This window comes from Mus musculus, chromosome 16, assembly GCF_000001635.26.
Source record: "Mus musculus strain C57BL/6J chromosome 16, GRCm38.p6 C57BL/6J".
NCBI classification, from domain to species: Eukaryota; Metazoa; Chordata; class Mammalia; order Rodentia; family Muridae; genus Mus; species Mus musculus.
The window spans coordinates 16,770,960-16,792,214 of record NC_000082.6 but is presented as its reverse complement, the minus strand read 5'-3'; the positions used below and the strand labels follow the sequence as shown (position 1 = coordinate 16,792,214).

General features: G+C 40.0%; 1 protein-coding gene across 2 annotated transcripts in view; it reads left to right on the top strand.

Moving 5' to 3' along the window:
• The window catches only part of Spag6l (sperm associated antigen 6-like), a 76,348-nt gene that overhangs the window by 37,149 nt on the left and 17,944 nt on the right, over window positions 1-21,255 (top strand). Inside the window, exons 4-8 of one of the 2 annotated variants that reach the window (NM_015773.2) lie at window positions 4,817-5,000; window positions 8,275-8,480; window positions 10,297-10,470; window positions 11,442-11,594; window positions 14,701-14,892. In NM_015773.2, coding sequence (NP_056588.1) covers window positions 4,817-5,000; window positions 8,275-8,480; window positions 10,297-10,470; window positions 11,442-11,594; window positions 14,701-14,892 — 909 coding nt within the window. The remainder of the gene's footprint in view (window positions 1-4,816; window positions 5,001-8,274; window positions 8,481-10,296; window positions 10,471-11,441; window positions 11,595-14,700; window positions 14,893-21,255) is intronic. The other variant, XM_017317063.2, reaches the window with a different exon arrangement.

Genomic DNA, 21,255 nt, shown 5'->3' with positions numbered 1-21,255 from the left:
TTCTTTCTGCAGTTTTTATGTGAAGGTGACTAGTGGAAAGAATAATTTCTGAAGAGTGCCTTTAATGAAAAGTTTGATAAGTCATTTTTTTTTAACTAAATTGACAAACATTTCAAAGTGTTCTACCCCATGTGATATGGCATATTTCTCTCTACAGTGTTTCCGGTTTCATATTTATAATAGTTAAAATTTAAGCATTGTCTATTAGTTTATCATAACCTGAGTAAGACATCAATTTTTCTTGACATCCTTAAGACTAAATTTCTACTTGCCTAATGAAAAGTGGGCAAAGGGCTTGAATATATATTGTCCCAAAGAAACTCAATAAACAGTCAACAAGTGGTAAAAAGGCTCTCAACAGCATTAGCCATTAAAAAATATACATTGAAACCTCAATGAGATGACACCTCATATCTATTGTGATGGCCATAAGAAAAATAATAAAAAGTAAAATGAGTGTTGGTGATGATGAGGAAATGTTGACATCATGTGTTGTTGGTAGGTGTGTAAGATGGTACAATTACTGTGACAACTTGGCAAGATGCAGTAAGATGGAGTAAGATTTGATCTGATCAAACAGCTCTTCTTCCCATTATACAGTCACAAGCACTAAAATGCTGTGGCACATATTCAGACAGCGCTACTTAGCTGTCTCTGAGTAGAGGCAGACCAAAGCCATCAACAAATACCTCGATAAACAAAGTACTGAATCTACATAACAGACTGCAGCACTAATAAATGTGTTATTTGTGGTTATCAAAACCATTTTGATAATGGCTGAAGAGATGGCTCAATGGTTAAGATCATACATACCTCTTACAAGAGGACCCAAGCTTGGTTCATGTCATCATGTCAGGTGCTCACAACCATCTGTAATGTTAGCTCCAGGGGATCTGATAACTTTGTCCTCTACAGGCACCTAGATGTATGTCCTTTGTTGACTGTCCTCCATAGGTACCCACAGGTACATACATGTATATGATGTGTTCAGACACATACATGAAGAACTAAAAGAAAAAAAAATCAGTCAAATCTTTAAAAAGAAGAAAGCATTTAAAGAAAAAACCATGTCAAGTGAAAGATGCCAGGCACACAGGCTCCTGCTGTGTGATCCCACTTGTAAAAGATGTGAAGAATGTGTCAATTCACAGAGATAAAAACAGGTGCTAGATTTCAGGGGCTAGGAGAAGTGGGGCAGGATAGGAAATGACTGCTTGACTCTCAATCTTCAAGTTTCTGATAGAGTAAATGGGATGGTGGCATTGTGAACAAGAGCATTGATTTATATACTTTACTGTGAAAAGGGAAAATTTTATGATTTTACTAGAGTAAAACCCATAATTGTGTAAAAAACATATTTACTATACAGATTTGAGAGTCATTTACTAATGCCTCTGTAAAGAACCACAACCTTTCATTTTCCTGGGTGTGTCCTTCAGCAGCTTGCATAGGTGCCAGGAGCCATCAAGGAGAAGCTTAAAACTAGCACGTGATCTTCTTGAGATGGTTCTGCCATAGATTAAAATCTATGATGGATTTGCTCCTTTAAACAAGGCTGAGGAGAATTTCATTTTAGGAAAAATTCCTGCTATTAATTTGCTTTTCCTGTATATGTATATAAATACAATACACATTATAATATATAATAACACAACTATACACACACACATATATATACATATATGCATATATATATATATATATATATATATATATATATATATATATATATTTGTGTTTTATAAAAAAGAAAAAGAAGCCAGGGATTGTGAGGCAGTGGGCTGTGATAGGCAGCCTAGTCTGTGGTCCAGTTCAGGCTTAAAACTCCAGTGACTCCACAGGGGATAACCCTGCAAGGGATGGTAGGCATTCTGCCATGCTCCTGGGCCCCTGGCTCCTGTCACATAGCTACAATCCTCCACAGCCCCCTGTAGAGAGGTCTGTGACCATCAGCCATGTAGGAGCAGCACTCCAAGCCCTCCCAGATGCAGATAAGGTATCCCCAAGCTCTCAGACCAAGCCAATGGGAAGTACCTGCTGTCAGACCCTGACCCATCCCCAAACTGTATATAAGAATCCTATCTAGAAGGAATAACGGTGTGAGAACTACTGTCTTCTGAGAGCTTCTGTCATAAGAGCTGCCACTTGGGAAGAGGTCTGCTCTCCTGAAATGCCACCAGAAGCTCCCCCACACTCCTCGCTGTCTAGTTGTCCTCTTGTTGGCTCAGCTCTGCCTGACTCAGTGCAGGGCGACTACAGGTGCAGCCTCTTGGAGCTACTGAGGCGGCATTGACAGAGACTGAGGTAGAAGCAGCTGCAGCAGTGGAGGCAGTGGAGATGATTCCACCTCCCTGTTTTTAATCTTTCCCCTTTGCCTGAACCCTCGTACCCAGCCGGGTCAGAGATCTCTATGCAAAGCCTGCAGTACATAGGCTCACAAAGGGATACTCATGGTGGAGGCACAGTATGGTGTGGGAGAAGGAAGTGCCTCTGTGGGCTCATGCAAAAACAAAAAACCATGGAAGGAGTTACAGAGACAAAGTTTGGAGCAGAGACTGAAGGCATGACCATCCAGAGACTGCCCCACCTGTGGACCCATCCCATATACAGTCACCAAACCCAGAAACAATTGTGGATTCTAACAAGTGCTTGCTGACAGGTGCTGACAGAGCTGTCTCCTGAGAGGCTCTGCCAGTGCCTGACAAATACAGAGGTAGCTGCTCACAGCCAACTCTTGGACTGAGCACAAGGTCCCCAATGGAGGAGCTAGAGAAAGGACTGAAGGAGGTGAAGGGATTTGCAACCCCATAGGAAGAACAACAATATCAACCAACCAGATCCCACAAAGCTCCCAGGGACTAAACCACGAACCAAGGAGTAAACATGGAGGGATCCATGGCTCCAGCTGCACATGTAGTAGAGGATGGCCTTGTCAGGCATCAGTGGGAGGAGAGTGGGGTCCTGTGAAGGTTCGATGCCCCAGTGTAGGGTGATGCCAGGGAGGGTGGCCGGAGTGGATCAGGGAACACCTTCATAGAAGCAGGGGGAAGGGGAATGGGATACGGAGTTTCTGGGGGTGGGGAATCTGGAAAGGGTATAACATTTGAAATGTAAATAAAATACCCAATAAAATTAAAAAATAATTTAAAAATTTGTGGAATGTAAATGATTAGAATGAAAACTTTCTTTTAGATTTTAAAAAGGAAATATAATTTTTTAAAAAGAATATAAAATATAAATTAGTGATATAACTTAAGAAATTTCAGCGCTGGTTGTGATGGCACACACCTTTAATCCCAGCACTTGGGAGGCAGAGGCAGGCGGATTTCTGAGCTCGAGGCCAGCCTGGTCTACAAAATGAGTCCCAGGACAGCCAGAGCTATACAGAGAAACCCTGCCTCAAAAAAAAAAAAAACAAAAAACAAAAAACAAAAGAAATTTCAGAAAACATACCAAAGAAAACACTATTACTAACATAGTATTTTTTTTTTACACTAGTGACATATGACATACTGTGAGAACATCAGCTCTGAAGTTGTATAGATATAAGCCACTGTAAACAAACTTAGTGTTATATTTATATATATTCATTATATATGTATGTAACAATAATAATAATAATAATAATAATAATGAAGAAACCATCAATTTGAGGGAAACTTTTTACTTACACAGTAAAAAAGAAAATTCCATCATACATTTTTGTAAGGAATTACAGGTCATGTGAAGAATTAGGGCATGCATAAGCTGCTGGCCTGGTCTTAGTCATAGCATAGAGGTCATTTGAGCTATTACCGGCCTCTGGTCCTGGTTGTAGGATCTTGATATGGCCTGGCCCTACAGATAACTCAGATTAGCAGACTGTTAATCACTTCCAATTCGCAGCCTTCTGGATGGAAAAATGTTATATATTCTTTCCTTTGAGAGGGCAATCCCATGTGCTTAGCTTTCCTGGTTTCCCTAGAGATCTGTGGACAGAAGGACCTTCATGCTCACAAGTTTATATAGGCAACTACATTTCTATCCAGAAAACACATCTCTAAAAGAGTCAATATACTCTCATATTAACTCAATAACATATTAGCTTGTATTCTACTGTTTAGCTTATTTCCTTACCAGGAGAAATTTAAATTTATGACTATTTTACCTTATGTTTACCACATAAGAACATCTAAGAACATCTTGAAACCTGACTGTTATTTCAGGATAACTTGGAATACCAGGAAAATGAGTTGAGGTCATGAGAGTCCTGCCATGCTTAGAGACTGAAAGCAAATAACAGAAATGAGTTAGCTGATAATACAGTAACATTTGGAAAGTCCAAGTGTTCCCATGAGTTAAACAATACCTTTCAGTATCAAGAACTCTTATCACTTTCAACATTATGCTTATATTTGATTTTTACAATTTCTAAATGCATACTTAAGTGTAAGATATTTGAAAATGTAAATTTAAACACACCTTATTTTCAGTTTACCAAAAAGGAGTAGTGGGAGGTTTTCAAAAAATCAATGTGGGGCTGGAGAGATGGCTCAGTGGTTAAGAGCACTGACTGCTCTTCCAAAGGTCCTGAGTTCAAATCCCAGCAACCACATGGTGGCTCACAGCCATCTGTAATGAGATCTGATGCCCTCTTCTGGAGTGTCTGAGGACAGCTACAGTGTACTTACATAAAATAAATAAATAAATCTTAAAAAAAAAGAATCAATGTGATTTTTCAGGCTAAGTTTTTATCTTTTTGTATTCCAGGTTCATTGAGCTCTCTTTAAAGTAATTTTAAAGTTTCTTTGGTTTGTTCTGTTCTTTTCCCTGTTAGCGTTTTTACAAGAAGGCAGCTGCCTTTGTGTTGAGAGCAGTTGGGAAACACTCTCCTCAGCTGGCCCAGGCCATAGTTGACTGCGGAGCTCTGGATACACTGGTGATCTGCTTGGAGGATTTTGACCCTGGGGTCAAGGAGGCTGCAGCCTGGGCACTCGGATACATTGCAAGACACAACACAGGTAATGGGGAATATTTGGAAACAAGGAAACTCTAGATTTATGACATTATTCAGTGTTAATAAACAGTAGATTGAGTTTCAGGTTGACTGTATATTTGGTGAAAATCATGTTTGAATGGCAGTCCAGCTATTTGGAGTGGGATTGGTCCTCAAAGGCTTTGGTAGCCAGTCATAATGTTGCATGCTTATAATCCTGGCATACAGGAAGCTGAAGCAGAAAGATTACAAGCTCAGGACCAAGCTGAACTACTGCTCTGTGAGGTCCTGCCTTTAAACCGAAGTAAACAAAACCAACCAAAAAAAAATATCCCAAATCAACCAGTAAAATAAAAAATATCCTTGAAATTTGTTTGTTAATGAATATATGTTGGATTGTCACCCCATGACAATTCATCTAGTCTTTGTTATAAGTTGTTTTAAATGATAAAATCACATAATACACTCACTATACATTTATTTATAATACTGTAAGTTTTCATATAGATATAAGTTATAAAGAACTACATGTTTGTATTACAGCTAGTGGAATTAAGATGCCTTTTCAAAACTCACAGTTTCTTTTCATTGTGTTTATGTATGAAATGGCAGCTACTGTGTACTGAATAATTATGAGCCTGGCTCGGCACCCTGCATTTCAGCTTGTTTAGGTGCTTGTCTCCTTACCAAATCGTGTAACTTAGAGAGGATGCCTTAGATTATGTGGATGGTAGCATCAGAATTGGGGTTTAATTCTGATGCCCAAGTCCATGTTAACTACTTGATCATACTATCTGTTCCTGATAATACTGGTGGCAACCTAGAAACATAGCAACACCATTAGAGACAAGAAAGAAGTAGGACTAAATAACATTAATCTGAGAAAGAATATTATTGTCAGAAGGCTTTAAAATCAATATATTAAAATTCATTTCATAGCATCTAGAGTTTGGTGTCTAAATAGGCTCATTTAGGCCTGTTATTTACTACCCATTGGGAAATTAGGCAGCATTTTTTCTTTTTATAATTAGCATATGCTAATGATATGCAACAATAGACTTCATTAACACACACACATACACACTGTATTTTGGTTTACCCACCTTGCTCCCTCCAACCTCTATTACCCGCTATGGTCTGCCTCCCACTAATCCTTTTCCTTTCCCTAACTAGCTCTCTGTCTTCACTAGGATTACTATTGCTATGATGAAACACCAGGACCAGAGCAGCTTTGGGAGGAAAGGGCTTATTTGGCATGTTTCCACATCACAGTTCATCATCAAAGGGAGTCAGGATAGGAAATCAAACCAGTCAAGAGCCTGGAGGCAGGACCTGATGCCGAGGCCATGGAGAGGTGCTGCTTACTTCTTTCTCCCCATGGCTTTGTTTTTGCTGATGGTTTATTTATTTGTTTTTGCTAGGGATGGAGCACAGAGCCTCAGTCATGCTTGCCAAGCACCTGGCACTGAATTTCATCGCCAGCCTTAACTGTATTTTTAGAGTTGTAATTTTCTCTCAGAAATCATTATGAGATTGGAAAGCACTGAGTAAGATTCTACCCATGAGTAGAATTAGTTCTATCTTCATACCTGTCTTAGTTGTCAGGGTTTCTATTCCTGCACAAACACCATGACCAAGAAGCAAGTTGGGGAGGAAAGGGTTTATTCAGCTTACACTTCCATACTGCTGTTCATCACCAAGGAAGTCAGGACTGGAACTAAGCAGGTCAGGAAGCAGGAGCTGATGCAGAGGCCATGGAGGGATTTTACTTACTGGCTTGCTTCCCCTGGCTTGCTCAGCCTGCTCTCTTATAGAACCAAGACTACCAGACTAGAGATGGCACCACCCACAAGGGGCCCTCCCCCGTTGATCACTAATTGAGAAAATGCCTTACAGCTGGATCTTATGTAAGCATTTTCTCAACTGAGGCTCCTTTCTCTGTGATAACTCCAGCTCATGTCAAATTGACACAAAACCAGCCAGTGCAGTGACAAAAATGTTAGGCCTATTATATTCCAGTATATACATGTTAAAAAGATGTTAATTTAAGTCAAATGGAATTTTTTGTTTAATTAACCTTTTTAGTATTTTTTTGAGAATTTCATACATGAGACTATATTTTTATTATTTCCACCCCCTCTATATCTCCTACTACATACTCGAAATTCCTTTCAAATTAATGACTTGTTTTAAAATTATTATTATTGTGCACATGTGTGCATGCATGCACACAAACACACATACTGATTTGCTAGGTTGGTAGAATCAGTGGTAAAATTGCTCGTGACACAAACATGAAAATCTGAGTTTGATTCCCGTGTGCACATAAAATCCACGCCTGGCCATGTGCACTCCTGTAATATGAACTCTGGCTCTTACAGTCTTGCCCCATCTCCAGTGCTTTTGCCTAAGCTCTAGGTGGAGGAGTTGCATGGTAGATATATCATTTGGAGCTGAGTACCCTACAGTTGGTCAGTTATTCTCCATATTTTGATCAGTTGTGGATTTCTGTAAAAGTTTCCTCTGCTGAGTACAAGGATACGTACTTAGAATCTAGTAAGAGAGTGCATTGATTTAGGAAAATGGAGGGTCTGGGCTCTATAACTCTCTAGCCCATGGTAGTTGTTTAGGTTTACAGTTCCAGCCATAAATTCCCTCCTATTGATCAGACCTTAAATTCAGTTCGACAGCTGTTGGTCACCCACAAGATAAAGGTACCACTCTTGCACTATCAGGGGTATCTGTTGTCTGGTCATTATCATGGTTCACAAGCTTTACAGCTAGTAGCACTGTTGATTGCTTTTTTATTTTGACTGTTACATGGCACCTTCTGATATGAGATCTAGTCCTCAGAGACAAGACTTCGGGTCAATTTGGGCTCAATTCTTCTAAGCCCAGTGTTTGATCTGTGTGGTATGAGTTTCTTTTTGAGATAGGGTCTCTTGTAGCCTAGGCTAGCCTCAAACTTACTATGTTCTGAGTCTGGCCCTGAACTGATCTTCTTGCCTTACCTTTTAAGGAGGCATGTACCACCATGTCCAATGGTCAATAACTAACAGAAACAATGAATATTGTATTAATTATACAAATCTTGCTTGGAATTCTTTTTTGTTTCCCTCAGGGGTGTGTGGTGGGTGAGAGAGAGGCAGTGACCACCCACACCATCCCATCTTCAAATGCAGTTGTCAATAGAGTCAAATACACCCTCATCCTTTCTACTTATTGTGTCTTGTGAAAACTGGCTGGCATCAGTCACCCACATGCACACATTCACTCACTCACTTTTCTTGGCCCAACAGAATTATCTCAAGCCGTGGTGGATGCAGGAGCAATTCCTCTTTTAGTCCTTTGTATCCAGGAGCCAGAAATTGCTTTGAAAAGGATCGCTGCCTCGGCCCTCAGTGATATCTCAAAGCACTCCCCAGAGTTAGCACAGACGGTGGTGGACGCAGGAGCTATTGCTCACTTAGCCCAGATGATCCTCAACCCTGATGCAAAACTGAAGGTAATAAAAATGATGTCATGAGGCAGACAAGGCAGTGCTTTCACAGTCTAAGAAAATGAAAGCATGTACAGGTTAGCGTTACATAGTAAAAGAATTAGTAAATATAATTGAAAACATACAAATATATTATGTAGTTGGTCTAATATGTGAAAATAATGCTATAGTGGGTATACAATTAAGACAGGATTGGGAAAACTGTGTTTTGTTTGCTGCTGCTATGAGAAAAACACCATGAGGAAAGTAGCTTGGTGCAGGGGTAGATAGGTGTCCATATCATTAAGGGAAGCTGAGGCAGGAGCTCAAGGCTGGAACCTGGAGGCAGGAACTGAAGGAGAGACCACAGAGGAAAGCTTATTATTATTATTATTATTATTATTATTATTATTATTGATTTTTTGAGACAGGGTTTCTCTGTATAGCCCTGGCTGTCCTGGAACTCACTTTGTAGACCAGGCTGGCCTCGGACTCAGAAATCTGCCTGCCTCTGCCTCCCAAGTGCTGGGATTAAAGAGGAAAGCTTATTATTACTCGCCCCCTTTCCTGGCTTTCTTCCTTTCTTCTTCTTTCTTCTTTTTCGTTCTTCGTTCTTTCTTCTTCATCTTCCCCTCCCCTTCTCCCCCCTCCCCTCCCTCTCCCCTCCTCCTTCCCCTCCTCCTCCTTCTCCTTCCCCTTCCCTCCCCCTCCCCTCCCCTTCCCCTCCCCTCCCCTTCCCCTCCCCTTCTATTCTCTCCCCTTCTTCTTCTTCCCCTTCCTCCTCTGCTTTCTCTTCTTCCTGTCCTTCTTGTTGTCATCATCATCGTCGTCGTCCTCTTCCTTCTTTAATAGCTCAGGTCTCTCTGCTTAGGGATAGCACTGCCCACAGTGAGTTGAAATTTCCTACATCAATTAGCAATGAAGACTCTGCTTCACAGATATGTCCATAGGCCAATCCAATCTGTTCAATTCTTCATTTGATGTTCCCTGTTCCTAGGTGACCATAGGGCTGTGTCAAGCTGACAGCTGGGGCTAACTATGAAATTCCATTTTTTCTAACTTTGACATATAAGCACATCACTTGAAACTAACCTTTTCTCTCTTGCTTGTCCCCAAGATCTAATATCAATGTCATAATATAAAATATCCTACAATTCCAAAAGTCCCATAGTCTTTATCACCTCGAACACTTTAAAACCCCACTATCTCTTTAAAAATCCAGGGTCTCTGAACTGTGGGCTTTTTTTGTGTATGGGAAAAATACTTTTTTTATTCCAAGATGGAAAAACCAGGGTACATCAGATGAAAACAAAACCAAACTCAACATTTTAAGTCAATCGATGTTTGGTATCGGGACCCACTCATGATCTTCTGATCTCCAAAGGCACCTCTGCAGCTCTGCTATCTGTAACACACACAGCTTGTCTAGAAGGCTCAGGCAAGCTTCACTCCACACCTGCCCTCGTCCTTTGTAACTCCAATACAGTAGAGTCGTCCCTATAACTGAGTCTGTACTCTTCACCAATGGCCTCTCCTGGTCTCTCAAGTAACTCCTACCTGCCATGTGATGCCAAATCTCAGCTTTCCCCAAAGACCTCTTTTGTACTAGTGTTTCCTTTGTAACTGAGGCTATACCTTCACCAATAGCATCTTCCGGTCTCCCTCTAGGGAGACTCCCTGCCACATGGTGCCAAGCCTCAGCTGCTCTTCATAATTTCTCCATACCTTCAAAACCATCACCGCATGGGATATTATAAATCTTTTAAAACTACATCTGAATTATGAGGTTGGCTGTTGGATTCTGTATAATTTTTTTTTTTTTCATTTCTTTTCTGCCTGACAGCGCCAGGTCCTCTCAGCTCTCAGTCAGATTGCAAAGCATTCTGTGGACTTGGCAGAGATGGTTGTTGAAGCAGAGATTTTCCCTGTTGTACTAACCTGCCTGAAGGACAAAGATGAATATGTGAAGAAAAATGCTTGCACCTTAATCAGAGAGATTGCAAAACACACGCCTGAGGTAAACCAAAACCAAAACCAAAACCAAAAACCAACCAACTAACCAACCAACCAACCAACCAACCAACCAACCAAAAAAACCCAACTGAAAAGTAAACATCAAGATGCAACTTTATTTTGTTTTAGTGAATGCAGCATTCCTGGCCCTGAGTGCATTACTCCTGTCCGAAGTGGTGCAATCAAAAAGTAGCTCTACATTGCTAAATAGTCTGTAGGGCACAAAGTTCTCTTCAGTTGAGAACCATTGAATTGTAGTAATTTAGTTGGAGTTTAAAATACTATTTCTAATCACTTATAGCTTTCCTTTCTAGTTGTAGTGTCTGTGGACCTCTGCCACCCTCAACATTTTATATCAGCTAGGAGCAACGAGGTGGTGGTATGTTCCATTCTGGATTGGATCTGACCACAAAGGTCTCCTGGCCCAAGGTCAAGACTTGATTTATGTGTGAAGAATACCCCTCAAAAAGCAAGCGTGTGTTCTATCCTTTTTCTGGGCATGCTTTGCTTATCCAGTTTTAATTTTATTACATACTAGTCTCTGTGTTTCATTTACCTTTATTTGTATGGAATTTTTTGTAATATTGAAGTACACTCAGCTTTGTAGTCTTGCCAGCAAACAGGAAAGTGGGTTAGACTATTCCCAGTGTCTGAGTTTTCAGTGATTAATATAAGCTGAATAAGTAGCTAGTTATGAACTAGCTTTAGATGAAGAATTTTAACATTAATTATAACAGGGACAGAGATTTTCCCATTGATGTGGAAAAAATTGAATTACAGAACAAGGTTCTTCACAGTGACTGTAAACAGCAAGAATGTTTTCATATGTCTCTTTAGGAATGACAATTGTTTCTATAAGTCATATTTCAATTTTTATCAGTTGTGTTTTTTTTTTCAGTCCTAAATAAAGTGTAGTCAAGCTGTATTTAAAGAGCATCTCATGTTGTTCATGGGCTCTTGTTCTTTTTCCATTAGCTCTCGCAGCTGATTGTTAATGCAGGAGGCGTGGCTGCCGTGATCGATTGCATTGGGTCCTGCAAAGGGAACATACGGCTGCCTGGCATCATGATGCTGGGTTACGTGGCTGCTCATTCTGAGAACCTGGCCATGGCGGTGATCATCTCCAAGGTGTGCTCACTTCACACTTAGTCATGTAGTAGGCTAACCTATGGTGGAACCGTAAGTTGATGTTCTCCATCATTAGAGAAAGTATAACTGAACAAAGTGGTGAAAAACAATTACCCATTTTTTCATTTGCTCTGCTGTTGAGTTCAGTACTTGTCACCATGCTTCCTTGCTTACCTTTAAAAAAGCTGAGGTCACATAAAATGTTTTACTCAGCGTCTTATTCCAATAATCATCACCACTTTTAAGTATCACTGTTATCTGAAACTTACCTGTTAAGTATATGTATATATTAAAGGATTAATCTGGATATTTACAAACATGCCAGCACACTATGGTTAAAGACATTACAGCTGAGTTGTGGCACATGCCTTTAATCCTAGCACTTGGGAGCTGAGTGCATCTTATGAGTTCCAAGTCAGTTGCGTCTTTATAGTAGACCCTGTCTCAAGAATCAAAACCAAACTGAACAAGATAAAGAAGAACCCGTTATAAATGACTGGACCGTTAGTCATTTTTGTCTGTTCTCAGTGGTCTCTACATCTCTCCCCTTCCTTTCACTTGGCTATAGAGATTGATCTCACAAATGGCTTCCTTCCTTGGGTACAGGCTGTAAGCATGGACACACAGCAGGCAGCAGGGCTCTGGGTGTTATTTTAGTTTTGACTTATATCAATCTATGACTTTGTATAAACTCACTATGTAGAGCAGTCTGGGTATAGTCGATGCTCATAGAACATGCAGAAATATTGATCTCCTGATGAATGCTCCAGAGGCTATGTGCTCACAGCCCCTGGTGGGCCTCGAGGGCATCCGGTCAGCAGCACAGATGGAAGGCGTGTGCCTACTTAACCTGCTAATGAGGATGAAGAGCAGCCTCAGAGCATTATCTTCTGTCTGTTCATGAAGATGCTGTGTCTTTTTGTCCTGCTGTTGTTTTTGTTCTTCTGTTATTGCAGGCCATGGCAGTGACTAGAGCACTCCAGTTTTTTTTAGATGAGTGGCCGTAGGATATGACTAGGGTTTTTGGTCCTTAGCTTTCATTTGGGAAGAAGGGTACAAGTGCAGCAATTGATTGCCTCCCAGGCATCCAGCTCAAGTAGCAGGGATGCCTGCCCCTCTGTGGTGAAGGAGGCTGTCAGTCCTGCCTGTGGTTTTCCACTTTCCTGGAGATCAAAATGGTGGCAGGAGTTTGAGATAAAGCACAGAGCAAGGTAGCACTCTCTCCTTGTCCTAGTAATAATGTCTTAACACTAAAACAAACAAAACAAACCAGTTCATTTTTGAGATTATAATTATATAATTTTCTCTATCTGTACACCAATTTCCCAATTCAAAATGGTCAGCTCTGAAAACATATACATACAAATAAAATTATACCAACTGGGCAGATCGTATCCATGTATTTAGAAACACATCCACCACCACCATCAATTAATGAAAAAAGAGGCCATGAATTTGAAAGAGAGCAAGGAGGGTTAAATGGAAAGGTTTGGAGGGAGGAAAGGGAGGTGCCTAATATTTAATGGCACCCTATAACTCCTCATGTCACCATGTACTTAGAACCAGTGGGCCTGTAAGGCAGAGCTAGGGGTTGAGTCCATGAGCTCTTTGCCTCTCCTTTCCCTCAGTCTTATTACATCTAGAAGTGTGGGCTCTTTAGAGTGTTACATCACTCTGAAGATAGGTCTGGGCTTTTGTATTGATGAACGCAGGGAAAGAAAAAAAAAAAAAAAACAGATGAAAGACTATGGTAGGTCTCTTCAGGAAATTGAACTACAACCAGTAAGGTGGAGGGGCGTAAATATGCCCAGTCATTTTAACCTTTAATTGGTATCATGACCTTTTGATACTGAGAAGAATTTTTGGTACTAAATTTGAGGTAATTATTACAGTCTCAAAATAGAAACAATATGCTTACCAAGAGTCTGGAATAAAAATTTTGTTTTCCTTAGGGACACAAACTGTAATGTGTTTGAGGTGTTTAAGTTAGTTATGTCTTTACTATTTAGTTAACATTAATGCTTAAGATAGAAATGTAAGCATATGCTACTAGTGTAAAAAATTTTTCATTCCTATGTAAACCTTCAATGTGTTAGGATGAGCAAAACTTTACTTAGGTTATAAACATGTGTGACTTCGAGAAAGATATTAGTGATATATAGTCCACTGTTGGGGCCGGCCAGTGGCTCACATGTCCGGGTTCGAGCCTGGAAGGCATCTTGGAACTGAAAGAGAAGAGGGAGCCTAGGCGGGTTGAGAAATAATGGAACCAAGACAACTAGTCTGCTCAAGGTTCAAAGCTTCAATGGTGGACACGCTTTATAAAAGAGGGGGGGAAAGTCCATTCCTGTCAATTTATCCTTGGAGCCTGGAACCAGCTGCAGGTGATGACGTGCAGAATAGGGCCGTAGTCTTCAGAATAGCTGGGGGGGGGGGGGGGGCTCTCAGCAGGTAGCAGTATCTTGAAGAGGAACAGCAACTTTGCTCAACAATAGAGTAATCTAGGGAGGAAGGCTCCACTCTAGATAATCTCTTTAGTGGCAACAAGGTCAAGTTCTGGCTTAGCCTGCTTCAGGCTTATGGGAGGCTACAGTCCACTTGCTCATATTATTGTGATTTTAGTCTGTCATAATGTTCTCAGCTTTACTATAATTGGTAAAAATTAAATTTGTGTGTGTGTGTGTGATGTGTGAGTGTGGCATGTTGAGGAAGATTGAACCCAGGTTTGCATGCACCCTGGCAAGGGCTCTATCTTCAGTCTTTGGTTAACTTTTTAAACAAGGGAATATGAATGTTTTATGATCATAGAACAGTTTTAGTTGGTTACAGTAGCATTTGGTTTTGCCTGCTGTGTGGCACCTGTTCTTTTGAATGTCTCTCAATCTGGGCAGTAAAAATTAATAGAGATACCAGGGTAGTTAAGTTAGCTTGTTATAGATAATTAATACAATTTGGTTCTAGTTAGTTTGTTACTCTAAACGGCAGGCCTTTTTAGGAGAGAGGGATGAAGGCCAAAGTAAGTCCTTTTAATGGCTGAGAGACAGGGAAGATTCATCAAGTCCACTCTAGGTTTATATATAACATTTGCTGTTTGGGTCCCTGGCAGGGTGTACCCCAGTTGTCAATCTGCCTGTCAGAAGAACCAGAAGATCATATTAAGGCTGCTGCTGCCTGGGCCTTGGGGCAGCTGGGAAGACACACTCCAGAGCATGCCAGGGCTGTGGCTGTCACAAACACGCTGCCAGTCCTGCTGTCTTTGTACATGTCACCAGAGAGCTCTGAGGACCTACAGCTCAAAGTGAGTGCTTTGGGGAGATTAGTTAGATATGACTAGTTTTTAAAACATGTGACTTAAAGTCCTTTAAAAATTATTTTATATATTTACATTTCAAATGTTTTCCTCCTTCCAGTTCTCCCCTCCACAAAGCTCCATGCTTTCTTCCCTCTCCTTTGTCTTTAAGAGGGTGCTCCCCTACCTACCCACCCATTCCTGCCTGACCCCTCCAGCATCCCCCTTCTCTGGGGCAACAAGCCTACACAGGACTGAGGGCCTCCCCTTCCATTGATGCCAGATAAAGCAGTCCTCTGCTACATATGTAGTGGGAGCCATGGGCAGACTCAGTATACTCTTTGGTTGGGGGTTTAGTCCCTGGGAGTTCTGAGGGGCACAGTTAGTTGATACTGTTGTTCTTCCCATGGGCTTGCAATCCTGTAACTTTAATTTTTTCAAGTCCTATTTTTAATGATGGTTCTTAAATGCTTTAACCATCCTTGTAACTCACCATCCAGAAGAGGTAGTGGAAAATAAAGGATAATGGGGAAAGTGGACCTGTTTAGAAAGGTTCTTTGAAGCAATGTCTGTGTTGTCTGGAAATCAGCAGTTCAGTTCACAGGTTAGCAGGCAGAGGCAGCTCCTCCCACTCGCAAACACTTTACAGATACATCAGCAGTCTAGGTCTGTAGAGTCAGGTTAGCAACAGCAATGACAGGACCTAGCAGGACCAGCTAGGCCTCAGCCTTGGCTGGAGTCAGCAGGAGGGACCAGCAGGAACACCAGGAGAAATTCTCAGTTGTGCCTCTCATAGGGAAGTGAAGATCAGTGAAGATGTGAGACCCACAAGCATTGCACAGCTAGCTGTACCAGCAAGCCCAGATCTCTCTCTTTCACTCTGTGGAGTCCTATTTATACCCTCTAAACATCATGTGTCCTCCACGTGCCTTGCCTCAACATGGCTCTTGTCTCAGCACGTGCATCCAATCAGCTCTAGTCCAGGGAAGCAGCAACAAACTGCAGCACACCACCAGAAGTGTTTTGGTGTGTTTCTCTCTATGGTATCCTGACAAATGCAGCTCAACTATGCAGTGTAAGGAGGACCAATCCACGCGTGACATTAGCAAAGAATTTTCCATCACGCGTCCTTTCACGTGCTTGCTTTATCAGAACATCCTCTCTCCTGTGTCAGCTTTAGCAAAACATTCCTTCATGAGTCTGCCTTAGCCTTTCCAGCAAAATAACATCCAACTGACTTTCCAAAAAAACCCTTAAATTTCCACTTTACAACCCCCTTCAGCACCTTCAGTCCTTACCCTAATTCTTCCATTGGGGTGCCTCGGCTCAGTTCAATGGTTGGCTATGAGTATCTGCATCTGTCTTACATACTGGCAGGACCTCTCAGGCTCCTGTCTGCAAGCACTTTTTGGTATCAGCAATAGTGTCGGGGTTTGGTGTCTGTGGTTAGAGTGGATGCCAAGGTAAGGTGGCCTTTCCTTCAGTCTCTGATCCATTTTTTGTCTCTGTATTTCCTTTAGGAACAATTCTGGGTTAAAGATTTTGAGATGGACAGGTGGGCCCATCTCTCTACTGGGGGCCATGTCTATCTATTAGAGTTCCATCTCCCCACTGTTGGGTATTTCAGCTAACATCATCTGAACTGGGTCCTGGGAGCCTCTAGCATCCCTGGCATATGGGACTTTCCAGTGGCTCTTCACCCCTGTTCCCCACCCCCACTGCTACATATTTCTCTTCATTTTCTTGGTCCTCTGGACTTCTCCACTGTCTCTTCCCATACCTGATCCTGTCCCTGCTTTCTGTCCCTCTCCCCTTTCCCACTCAGGTCCCTCCCTCCCTCTGCCTCCTGTGATTATTTTGTTCCCCTTTCTAAGTGGGATTGAAGCATACACACTTTGCCCTTCATTCTTGTTAAGTTTCATATAGTCTGTGAGCTGTATTGTGGGTATTCTGAACTTTTGGGCTAATATCCATTTATCAGTGAATACATACCATGTATGTTCTTTTGGGTCTGGATTACCTCACTCAGGATGATATTTTCTAGTTCCATCCATTTGCCTGAAAAATTCATGAAGTCATCCTTTTAAATAGTTGAGTAGTATTTCATTGTGAAAATGAACCACATTTTCTGTATTCATTCTTCTGTTGAGGGACAGCTCGGTTGTTTCTAGCTTCTGGCTATTATAAATGAACATAGTAGAATACAGGTCCTTGTTATATGTTGGAACATCTTTTGGGTATATGCCCAGTAGTGCTTTTAGCTGGGTCTACAGGTAGAACCATTTCCAATTTTCTCAGGAACAACCAGATTGATATCCAAAGTAGATGTATCAGCTTTCAAATTCCTCTTTCTCCACATTCTCACAAGCATGTGTAGTCACCTGATTTTTTGTTCTTAGCCATTCTGACTGGTGTAAGGTGTAATCTCAGAATAGTTTTGATTTGCACTTCCCTGATGATTAAGGATGTCTGAACATGTCCCATTGGGTTATTTGGTTTTCTGGAGTCTAACTTCTTTAGTTCTTTGTATATTTTGAATATTAGTCCTCTATTGAGTATAGGGTTGGTAAATATCTTTCCCCAATCTGTAGGTTGTTGATTTGTACATTGACTGTGTCTTTTGCCTAACAGAAGCTTTTTCGGTTTCATGAGGTCCCATTTGTTAGTTGTTGATTTTAGCCTCAGCCATCAGTGTTCTGTTCAGGAAAATTTCCCCTGTGCTGATTGTTCGAGGCTCTTTCCCATTTTCTCTTCTAATAGATTCAGAGTATCTGGTTTTATGTGAAGGTCCTTTATCTACTTGGACTTGAGCTTTGTACAAGAAGATAAAAATGCATCAATTTGCATTCTTCTGTATGCAGACCTCCAATTAGTACCACTTTTTGAAAATGCTTTCTTTATTTCACTCTATGGTTTTGGCTTCTTTGTCACAGATCAAGGAATCATAGGTGTGTGGTTTATTTCTGGTCTTCAATTCTATTCCATTGATCTACCTGTTGGTCCCTTTACCAATGCAGTTTTTAATCACTGTTGCTCTGTAGCACATCTTGAGGTCAGGGATGGTGATTTCCCCAGAAGTTTACTTATTGTTGAGAATTATTTTTGCTATCCTGTTTTTTTGCTATTTCTGTTTTTGTTTTATTGTTGAGAATTGCTCTTCATATCTCTATAAAGAATTGGGTTGGACTTATGATGGGGATTGCATTAAAGCTGTAGATTGCTTTTGGTAAGATGGCCATTTTTACTATGTTAATCCTGTCGATCCATGAGCATGGGAGATCTTTCCATAGTCTGAGTCTTCTTTAATTTCTTTCTTCAGAGACTTGAGGTTCTTGTACAATTCTGTCTGGTTAGAGTTACATCAAGATATTTTATATTATTTGTAAGTATTGTGAAGGGTGTTATTGACCTAATTTCTTTTCTTTTGGGCCCACATATCCTTTGTGTAAAGGAAAGCTATTGATTTGTTTGAGTTACTTTTTATATCCAGCCACTTTGCTGAAGTTGTTTATCAGGTGTAGGAGTTTTCAGGTAGAATTTTTGGGGTTGCTTATGTATACTATCATATCATCTGCAAATGGTGATATCTTGACTTCCTCCTTTCCAATTTGTATCCTTTTGATCTCCTTTTGTTGTCAAATTGCTCTGGGTAGAACTTTGAGTACTATATTGAATGGATAGGGAGAAAGTGGGCAGCCTTGTCTAGTCCCTGATTTTAGTGGGATTGCTTTAAGTTTCTCTCTGTTTAATTTGATGTTGGCTGTTGGTTTGCTGTATATTGTTTCTATTATGTTTAGGTATGAGCCTTGAATTCCTGATCTTTCTAAGATTTATAACATGAAGGAGTGTTGTATTCTGTCAAAGGCTTTTTCAGTATCTAGTGAGATGATCATATGATTTTTTTTCTTTGAGTTTGTTTTTATAGTGGATCACATTGATGGATTTCCATATAATGAACTATTCCCTCATCCCTGGATTGAAGCCTATTGATCATGGTGAATGATAATTTCGTTGTATTCTTGGATTCGATTTGGGAAAATTTTATTGCCTATTTTCGCATCGATATTCATAAGCGAAATTGGCCTGAAGTTCTCTTTCTTTGTTGGGTGTATGTGTGGCTTAGGTGTCAGTGTAACTGTGGCTTCATAGAATGAATTAGATAGTGCTCCTTCTTTTTCTATTTTGAGGAATAGTTTGAGAAGTGTTGGTATTAGGTCTTCCTTGAAAGTCTGATAGAATTCTGCACTAAAACCATCTGGCCCTGGACTCATTTTGGTTAGGAGATTTTAATGACTGCTTCTATTTCTGCAGCAGTTATTGGACTGTATAGTTTATCTGGTCCCAATTTAACTTTGGAACATGGTATTTGTTTAGAAAATCATCCATTTCATCTAGATTTTCCAGGTTTTTTTTTTTTTGAGTATATGCTTTTGTAGCAGAATTTGATAATTTTTGAATTTCCTGTTTCTGTTGTTATGTCTTCCTTTTCATTTCCAAATTTGTTAATTTGGGTACTGTCTCTATGCCCTTTAGTTTGTTTAAGTGTTTATCTATCTTGTAGATTTTTTTCAAAGAACTAGCTCTTAGGTTTTTTTTGATTCTTTGTATAGTTCTCTTTGTTTCTAATTGGTTGATTTCAACCCTGAGTTTGATTATTTCCTGTAGTCTACTCCTCTTGGGTGTGTTTGCTTCTTTTTTTTCCCTAGAGCTTTCAGATGTACTGTTAAGTTGCTAGTGTAGGATCTCTATTAGTTTTTTATGAAGACACACAGTGCTATCAATTTTCCTCTTAGTGCTGTTTTCATTGTGTCCCATAAGTCTGGGTATGGCGTGCCTTCATTTTTGTTAAATTCTAAAAAGTCTTTAATTTCTTCCCTGAGCAAGGTATCATTGAGTAGAGTTGTTCAGCTTCCATGTGTATGTGGTTTTTTTTTTTTTTAATTAAAGACCAGACTTAGTCCCTGATGATCTAATAGAATGCATGGGACGAATTCAATCTTCTTGTATCTGTTGAGACTTGTTTTGTGTCCATTTATATGGTCAGTTTTGGATTAGGTACCATGAAGTGCTAAGAACAAAGTCTATTCTTTTGTTTTTAGGGTGAAAGGTTCTATAGATATCTGTTAAATTCATTTGGTTCATAACTTCTGTTAGTTTCACTGTGTCTGTGTTTAGTTTCTGTTTCTATGATCTGTCCATTGATGAGAGTGGGATGTTGAAGTCTCCCACTATTATTGTGTGATGTTCAATGTGTAATTTGAGCTTTATTAACGTTTCTTTTACAAATGTGGGCACCCTTGTGTTTGGGTCATATATTTTCAGAATTGGATGAGTATGAAGTGTCCTTCCCCATCTCTTTTGATAACTTTTGGTTGAAAGTCTATTTTATTGGGTGTTAGAATGGCTACTCCAGCTTGTTTCTTGGGACCGTTTGCTTGAAAAAAAAATTTCCAGCCTTTTATTCTGAGGTAGTGTCTATTTTTGTCACTGAAGTATGTTTCCTGTATGCAGCAAAATTCTTGGTCCTGATTACATATGCATTCTTTTAGCCTATGCCTTTTTATTGGAGAATTGAGTCCATTGATCTTGAGAGATATGAAGAACCTATGATTGTTGGTTGTTACAGGTGAAATTATGTTTGTGTGGTTTTCTTCTTTTGAATTTGTTGTGAGAAGATTAATTTCTTGCTCTTTCTTGGGTATAGTTTGCCTCCTTGTGTTAGAGTTTTCCTTCTATTATCCTTTGTAGGGCTGGTTTGTGGAAAGATATTGTTTAAATTTGTTTTTTTTTTTTCCCCACTGAATATCTTGCTTTCTCCAGCTATAGTAACTGAGAGTTTTGCTGGGTATAATAGACTGGGCTGGCATTTTTGTTCTCTTAGGGTTTGTATGACATATGTCCAAGATCTTCTGGCTTTTATAGTCTCTGTTGGGAAGTCTAATGTAATTTTGATAGGTCTGCCTTTATATGTTACTTGCTTTTAATAGTCTTTATTTAATGTATTTGGTGTTTTGATTATTATGTGATGGGAGGAATTTCTTTTCTGGTCCAGTCTATTTGGTGTTCTGTAGGCTTTTTGTATGTTTATGGGTATCTCTTTCTTTAGGTTAGGGAAGTTTTCTTCTATAATTTTGTTGAAGATGTTTACTGGCTCTTTGATTTGGGAATCTTCTCTCTCTTCTATACTTATTATCCTTAAGGTTTTGTCTTCTCATTGTGTCCTGGATTTCCTGGATGTTTGGGTTAGGAGCCTTTTGCTTTTTGCATTTTCTTTAACTGTTGTTGTTAATGTTTTCTATGGTATCTTCTGGACCTGAGATTTTCTCTTTTATCTCTTATATTCTGTTGGTGATGTTTGCATCTATGACTCTG